Here is a 9049-nt window from a genome sequence, read left to right as displayed (position 1 = left end):
GTGCTTGCCACGTCATCTTTTTAACGGAGCCGTCACGGAAATTGGATGGAGACATGTCGTCGATATCAAAATAAGACTTCAGGTATCACATTGATAGAGTTGGGAGTCTGGGTACGTATGAAATTGGCATTGGCACCAAAATGTGCGCATTAGTAGTGAATATTTCTCTTTTAATATAGAATCAGGGGGATATACGATGCACCTATATGTACTCTGTAGTTGAATGTACAGATTATCTATTTTAGTATTTGAAAGAGATTAGCAAAATTTGGATTGGGATTTGATTTCCCTTCAATGTAAAAAAAAAAATAAAAAAAAACTTTGTGTGACCTCCGACTGAAGTCTTTGTTTTGACTGAAAGTTCTATAGGGCATGGCCAGTGGTTGGGGTGGACCAAGCTTTACCAACAATCATTGGAAAATTGGGATGCGACAGTCACATAGCTTAAATCTTAAACATTCTTCTCCTAGTTGTCTTGTGATATAGACCTGAACAAATGTGATAATGATCTGAATTATGTAACACTCACAAACTCGTCTATTAACGTAAGCTAAGCAACAAAGCAATTAATCAACAAGCACACATGCTTCAGAAATAAACTTTTTTTTTTTTCCTTTACTGAATTAATATCATATATTTTGCGAGTTTGATGCATGCATTCATTAAATAGTAATAGCAAGCTTAATAGTTGGAACTGGTTCCGGAGATACTCCACCAGTAGATGGTGTTTGTTGACCTCCAAATACAGAATCAAGATCTCCATGGTTTGTATAGCTGAACGGACTTTCCGGCCAGTTGCTAGCCTGTGATGCATCCAGTCCATGATGGCCAACACCAGTGAATTTTTTCGACTGTTGACTACTTCTAGAAGTATAATAGCTGGCATCTCTATCATCAAAAGTTTCAAATATGGCACGAATCTTTCTCCAGGTAGAAGCTGTTGAATCAGGGGGCATCAAGACATGCTTATGCTTGTAAAGGAAGGAAGTAAAAAATATGATGAGAGCGAATACAGAAGCAACCCCGGCAATAAGGAATAGTCCCCAAAAGCTATCAAGGCCAAGACTGTTGCCAGAGATATTGCCGGAACTTGAGTCTTGACAATTTCTTTCTTTCTCAATCCAATTGGCCTCAATCTTTAGAATATTCTTTCCTTCGGTCACATTTAGGATTGCGCTCGACATATCAGCTACAAGAGATGAACCTTTAGGGAACACCTGCAAAGTCACATTAAAAAATAAAAGGATTACACAAACGAGTTGACACTATAAGATTCTACTATTAGGACTTTTAAACCTTGCATAACGATAACGATAACAAAAACAGTACGAGGAGAGAAAATTCTTACGAAGGCAAACCCATTAGTTTTGGAGATAGGTCCAACCATGATGTATTTGGAACAGTACTTTGCAATAAAAATCTCCAAGCCTAGGGTTTGACCAACAAAAGCAGCAATACCACCCTTCGCAGTACCTTTTGTGAGTTCTTTATCACCATCTTCCACCAAATTAATTTCCTTGAGCCTGGTATTATTAAAACCCATTCCAATCAAGATCTCACGAACAAAAGAATTCTTGCTGTATCCGACAATATCGCCATTCCTTAAAAGATCATTTAACTCAGTAACAGTGGGCTGGAGTTGTTGGACTGTTAATAGGGACGATAGATTAGCTGTGTAGCTTTGTGTCACTATGAGCATAATAAATACCCAAACAATCATCACAAATCTAGCCGAGTTGCTGACCACTCTCTCCCCTGTAACCAAAAATTGTTAACAATCAATCAATATATGCAGAAGTTTGAAGGAAAGAAAAAAAATTTATGAATTCAAATCCAGTTGAATTTCAGATTCGCAATTAGCTAGAGAGAAGTCACGGATAATTACTATGTGAAAAAACCATGGTTGAGAAAGAAAACCAAAAGCTTGTTCCAACTTGGTGTGAAGGAGGACCCCGAAAATCTTCGTTAATTCGATGTTCCAACACCCAAACAACAAAAGCAATAAAGATGAAGAAACACAAAGTTGTCAACCAAAGGCCCCATGTCAAAGGCTTCATGAAGATCCATGCATTTTTGCTTTTGTTGTCTCTGATTGGCACAACCATTCCTACATTAGATTCAGTGTATGGCATTGTAAAGTCAACATACAAGGATCTGTTTGTTCTAATTGTTGTATCTCCAACAACAGCATCAAATTTCTGTCAAATTAAACAAAAGAAATTAATTGAATTCTCTCTTTCAAAATAAAGTTAAGTTAAAAATTGAAACTCCATAGTCTTGGATAAAAACTTACGCCAAGAAATACTTCATAGACCAAATCATCATAAGTCCCAGCCATCGAGCCACTAGAATTTTCATAAGGAATGAACTCATGAGGAAGATGATACGGTAATAATTTCACTGCAGCATGGAAAACATCAATACAGAACCCTGTGACAGCCGTTGTATTAGTGTAAGGATCTTTCGTGATCTTAACAAACTCAGTGAAACCATCCTTGACAGGAACTCCTATTCTCAACTTCTTTCTATTAGTTGGAATTTCCCATCCTTTAGGAACAGAGAAAGAATCACCTGGCCATTTAATGGTTCCAAAAATGCACTTGGAATTAGTACAAGTTTTGCTTGTGTTTGTTGAAACCATTCCTTTTTCTGGAGTCCACAATGCAATGTCCTTGGTCGTAACACCAATTACATTAATTATCTTATAAGTTGATGACTGAAGCTCCCCTTCTACGACATTGAAATCTCCAGCTAAACCTTCAAATTTAGTACCAGACAGAGCTCGAACAAGTTTTTGACCATACTGAGATACCTTAAGGGCATCAAGATTTGTTGCCTTGAAGGAATCACTCGCCTTTTGATATTCAATGCTTGTATGTCCAACTTGTTCGACTGCCATAGCTAGTGCAAAGATAGCATCATGAGCTTGATATCCATAAACATCCAACTTAACCTTGGTTAATTTTGGATAGTCTTGTTGGAATTTCATTTCCCACCTCTTTCTAAAGTCTCTACGCTTTGGTGCTCTTTGAATGTCTGTTTGTATACCTAATACACCTTCCATGGAATTTAGGTCTGAATAACTCATCGAATTTAAACGATTAGATATCCCACCAGTTGTGATCCAAACATAACCTGCACTCATCATTCCAATCTTTTTTGCCTTGGCAAATAACTTAGAGCACATATCAAGATTCATATGAACAATGAAGACTCTAGTTTGCCTCGTCATTAACTTGTAAAGCTCAATTTCAATTTGATCATCAGTGGCTATATGAGAAACTACACTTCTGTAGGGAACTTGAGCGTCAACTGCTTGCAAGGCATCGATTAGAAACGGTATGATTCCCTCCCCATAAGAAGTGTCTTCATAGATGGGAACAACTTGTCTCCATCCAAAGTTCTGTACAATATCACTTATGGCTTTCACTTGGATTGAGTCATTTTGTGTAAGTCGGAAAAAGAAAGAGCTCCCAAGTGAAGTAAGACAAGGACTTGATGCAGAAAAAGTCAAAATGGGCACTTGAGCTTGGTCTCCCATATTAACAACAAACTTTGCCTCCATTGATGTTCCAGGCCCTATGATTGCTTGGACTTCTGCATTGTTTATCAGATGTACAGCTGTGTATTGATTAAAAATATATTATTTGATAGATTCTATTAAGAGAAAAATTTGTGTACAACAAGAGAGAGAGAGAGAGAGAGATCTACAGCTGTATTGATGAAAAGGAGAACATATTATTTGATAGATTCTATTTGAACATATTATTTGATAGCTTCTATTAAGAGAAACATTTGTGTACAACGAGAGAGAGAGAGAGAGAGAGATCACCAACGCCAAAACTGTAGTCAATTATCTATCCATTTATATTATTGAATACGAAGATCCTAAACTGAAACATGTTATCCCTTAAACTGCAAAACCCAATGTGTTCTGGAAACAATTAAGAGCAAGATCAACAACATGAAATCACTAGATATGTAGAAGATTGTATTTTAAAGATGGCACGTCTAAGAAAACAAAAGTGGGAGACAAACCACCAGAATACTACAGCAGTACTTTAAGAAGGAAAAAAAAGAGCGAGATCAAACAAAAATATCAAAAAACTAGGAGAAAAAAAAGCCCCTATCCAACAAAAAGAAATAATTGGGTAGGTTCTAAACTCAATTGTTTCGTGAATCAGTATATTTTAAAATAATAGCATTTTGCTTTCTTCAAAATTGTGAAACCCTTTTAGCTCTAGGGAGAGCATTTAGTAATTAATTTACTTTTTCTTTGAAAAGAGACAAATTTTATTGATCAGAAAAATGATTCAATAAAGGTGGACAAGTGGTCCACAAGCAACAACAAAAAGGGCGGAAGCTCAAAAGAAGATACCATATATATTTAAATGATGTAGACAAATCACCTAAAGAAACAAAGCCTCAACTACAACTGCGCGCCTTCCGGTCAAGCAAAAAAAAATTAAAAAAATGAAGAACATACGGATGATTTCCGTTGAAAAATAACTGAAAAGGAACCATGATTTCCTTTTCAATCTTAACTAAAACACCATATTGAAGTGAACAACATGCAGATTAATTTGATAACTAAATAAACAGTCTAAACCTTTAGAAAAAAAAAAACAGTCTAAATTACGTAAATGTAACACATGTACGTTTTACATTTACACACCACAGAAACATTATAATATCATATAATTAAACAAGATATATTGAATGATTTGAATCAATCGATAATTGACCAAAAGAGAACTTCTTTATGCCTTCCAAATAAATTCATAGCACATCGACAAAAAAAGAAAAAAAAAAAAAGATAAAGTAGCATATGCCTCATATCTAATTGTGTTCAAGATTTTGACATTATCTATTAGGTTTTTAGACTAAATTTTGTAGGATGATATTCATTAGAAATTCGTACGCAGCCTCCAGTGAGCGAAGGAAGAGAAAAGGAGTTTCAATAGGAAGGACTAGTAGTTTAGTACATATTCTTTTAGGAATTCTAATGACATTTTGCAGAGAAATACCATAGACCGACCGATAGCTAGTTAGTTAGGAAATTTAATAACTTAAAAAAAAATTTATTTGCATTAAAAAAAAACAGATGATCCAAGTAAATCCAATAAACTGACATATTAATCTCAAAGAGTTTAATGAGCTATGTACATTCATCTTAATTAACTGGGATTAGTAGGTTTAGTTAAGTGCACAATAGTACTAGGGCTACAGCAAACGGAATCCATGTACAAACTTTACCTTGAAAACGGATGAACATACCTCCATTGACATAGAGCAACCATATACTTATTAACTATGTAAGAAAAATATCTCAATTGAAATAGCTAGCTACGAGCATATAAGGTTGAAAGTCAGATAAGGAGAGAGAACCTGCTGCAGCTGCACCAACAACAGTTCCTTTGGAGTTTCTTGGGAGCAAAACCAACCTAGTCTTGTAGTGAGGATTGGATGCATAGAAGTCTGAGAGGGCCAGCTTCATGCAACTCAAATAAACGTTCCCACTTTTTCCACTCCCTGAATTAAAGTTAAGAAGAACACCCACATTCACTTGAATAGTTGTGTTCTGTGCACTCAAGGTCATGAAAATCCATGAAAATAGAATGAAGAAAAATATAAAAGGGACAAGGGTGATATTGATATTTGTATGGTTCTTCATGAGCATAGGAGATTAATCTTCCGAGCAGCAATTGTACTTTCATTTAAACGGTTGAACTCTATTTATATAAGAAGTGGAAACAGGAATCGAAAGTCCCGGGAAATTAAAGAATGTCTTTTACCGCAATATATCAAGTAGCACCTAATCCAAACAGCATAAACATACTAAAAGAATCATACAACACTCTTATTTATTTTAATGTGATCAAATTAGCACAAGAAACAGTGTGGCAATGACTAAAAAGCAGAACCGTCTAACAGGAGTCTCCGGTCTTTCTTTTTTAATTTTTGGTCTGAAGACTCAAGTCTTTCTAGCTATGAGTTCTAGTAACTTGCATGATATAGAATTATAAACTTGTCTTTTCCCCTTATTTGCTTCTACTAGTCTTTTTCCTGTAAACTGAGCGAACTTCCAACTTTCTGACATTTCATCTGCCGGTGGCTTGACCAAAACCAAACAACTTCTGCTTATAAAATGAACCTGTACCATACAACTTGTGCTTATAAAACGAACCTGGACCATGTTAATCTCAAAGCCATTCTCTATTCCACATAAACTTTTCGGAACAATTTTGTTAGTCTACACTGACATATCTATCTAATATATAAAATGGTATGAATCTTCTTATATCATGTATAAGAAATTAGCTTTCATCTGAAAAATAAACTTATAATCGTATGAAGATGGTGGAATTCCAAAGTCCTAGAGGAAAGAATCCGTCAAATTACGGTACATTTGAAAGCACCCAATAACAGTTTTTAATATTGACAAAGACAGAAGCTCTTACTTGGGTAATTTAGTCCTTAAAGTGACAAAACAAGTGCAACCAACAAATCTAAACTACTTGAGGAGACGCGGGTCTAATAAGTTAATTGACATTAACAAGAATAACAAGAATGCTCAACCTAAACAAGAAACACCCATTTAGTAGGAGAAAAATACCTGAGAGGAATCAAAGTAAGAGGAGAGTAAAGGTGTCCCAATTTGGGGTGTAAGTCCATGCCTTTGCCAACGGTGAAAGTTAGAAGAGTAGTGCCATCGAAGATGTGGGAGCTGAAACTGAAATTCATCTCTGAAAAGGGTCAAATTTAGAACTGCTTGGGGTTTGTGACAGTGTCGAGATTGTTCCACTTTTTCGCCGGGTTGAATATGTTTGCCGTTTTAGTCTGGAAACGACAAGGATGCCCCGAGCGGATTTTGTTACTTAATTTGTCAGTCCAAAACATAATTTTAACCCTACCATAAAAATATATTTAACTTTAAGGGACATATTGTATATGAAATTAGTAAATTTTTTTTAAAAATCTGGATGTATTTAATATAGGCTCTTCGCAAAAGTCAACTTTTTCTCTCTGCTAGGGTTTCTCTCTAGCGGGGAAACTTATCAAGCTCCGAATTGTGGTGGCGGCTGAGGAGGCTATCGTGCATCTTGTTGGGGCGAGGATGCAATCTAGGACCCTTTTTTCAATGTCTTTGGCCAGTTGCTTTCTGAGAAATGGGTATTGCTTCAGTCGTTTTCGGTGGCAATTTCCTGCATTTGGGGCTTGAAAGACCGTGTTCTGATCCATGAAGAGGAAGGAGGGATTTTCGTATTTCAATTCAAGGAGTAGGAGATAAAGACCACGTCCTATATGGTGGACCTTGGTTCTTTAACAACTTCATGCTTCTCTTGGCAAACTATGATAAAATCCGGGATCCGGAAAAAATTTCACTGAATTCTATGGAGGTTTGGGTGGCCGTGAAAGGGTTGCGCATGACCATGCCTTAACCCTAATCGGGAACGCCTTGGGCCTCTTTGTATGACACGATCATGTTGCATTCCAGAGGAAGGATCCTGTGCAGAGGATTCGTGTTGTACACGACGTACGCCACCGTATATGGGCTCGACGTACGTACTCATTTTCGGTAGAGGTGGCGGTGGAATTGGAGCTGAGATACGAGAAATGTCATGGCATTGGTCGAGGTTGTGGTTTCTTTGATCATGGCTTGGGTAGATGCGATTGGGTATTAACAGTGTTGATGACGTCAGGGGAAACTGATGTCGCGTTAGATGCAGAGCTGGTGGTGGCTGAAGTTTTCGAAGACTGGTTGTCGAGCCAGTCTGAGGTGCTACCGGCCGTCGGTCGGGGCTTAGGCTGGACAGACGGGGCTATGGGTTCGAGACCTGGGTGCAGGTCAGCGATTAGGCTGAAGGAGGCAAATGTTCCCAATTTTTTTGCGGGAAACCTTAATTTAAAATTAGGGCTTCCTGCTGGGCCGAGGGATAGTGGACCTGGGTCTGCGATGAAGTTGGTTGTGGGTCCGGCTGAGGGGCTTGTGGAGCTTGGGCTGGTTGCAGCTGAATCTGCTGGGCTGGAGACTAGGCTAGATGGGACCACTCATGATGTTGTGCATGGGCCTGAGGTTGCTAATTACCCAAAAGTGTTAGGGGTGCGTAAATGGTACCATGGGGGAAGTATGAGAAGCAGCTAAAGCCTAGCTTGGCGGTGATACCTCCCAAATTTCATCTAGGAGAACTGGTGGAGGTCCTGGTTACTGTTTAGAAGACTCTGAAGAAGAGGGGTCACCCTAGGGGTCACAAGAACAAGCCCAGGGTTCATGATCGAGAATTGGAAAGCATAAAGACCAACCTGAGACCGAGGTTGTTGGATGCTGAAGCCTCTGAAGCAAGTAGTAGCTCTGACCCCGAAGGGAAGGAAAAAGTACTTATTTAGGGTTAAACAAAAACAAGACATTCTGGACTCAAGCCTTTGCAGTAGGGGTAACTTCTATATGCTTCTTAAAGACGTTTCTAGTTGATATTTGTACCACAATTGCATGCCTGGCAGATTAGACAAGATTAATATTTTCCTTAGAGGGCGAGATTATTTGGGTAGTTTTACTCTTGCTGTTCAGCAAGCATCCCTTTAGATTTTAATGACTTTAGTTGTGGCTTAGATAGGTTATCCGGTTTGTCCCGGAACCTTATGTAAGTTCTCTTCGATTCTGGCCTGTTTTTCATGACTTGATTATTAATAAAATCAACCCTATTCAAAATATATATATATATATATATATATATATATATATATATATGACAGTCACATTGCGCTTCTCCACTGCGGACGTCCGCAGCTTTTCTTAGGTACGGATTTTAGGTTTTGACCCACTTTTCGATCATATTTTCACATCTTAACCGTTCAGTTTTTAGGTCCTAATGTATAGATCACCTCTGCAAAATTTCAGCCAAATTGGTGATCGTTAAGGCATCAAAAACTGCAATTTACAACAATGTACACAAACGGTTCCGGTTTGGCAGATTCGGTTCGTTCGTGTAAATTGCAGTTTTTCATGCCTTAACGATCACCAATTTAGCTGAAATTTTGCAGAGGTGAT

General features: G+C 37.7%; 1 protein-coding gene across 1 annotated transcript; it reads right to left on the bottom strand.

Annotated features, from left to right (window-relative positions):
- Positions 1-659: 659 nt before the first annotated feature.
- Positions 660-6811, bottom strand: LOC133741415 (glutamate receptor 2.8-like). Its single transcript, XM_062169316.1, has 6 exons — positions 6617-6811; positions 5389-5532; positions 2294-3621; positions 1886-2198; positions 1349-1755; positions 660-1217 (listed from the first exon to the last, which is right to left on the bottom strand). Exons 2-6 carry the CDS (start codon positions 5495-5497, stop codon positions 663-665), a joined length of 2712 nt encoding a protein of 903 aa, XP_062025300.1. The 5' UTR covers positions 5498-5532; positions 6617-6811; the 3' UTR covers positions 660-662.
- Between the last annotated feature and the right edge of the window lie 2238 nt (positions 6812-9049).

Source organism: Rosa rugosa, chromosome 3 (genome assembly GCF_958449725.1).
Source record: "Rosa rugosa chromosome 3, drRosRugo1.1, whole genome shotgun sequence".
Taxonomy (NCBI): Eukaryota; Viridiplantae; Streptophyta; class Magnoliopsida; order Rosales; family Rosaceae; genus Rosa; species Rosa rugosa.
Note: the sequence above shows the minus strand (reverse complement) of the source record. Positions and strands in the feature narration are given on the sequence as shown.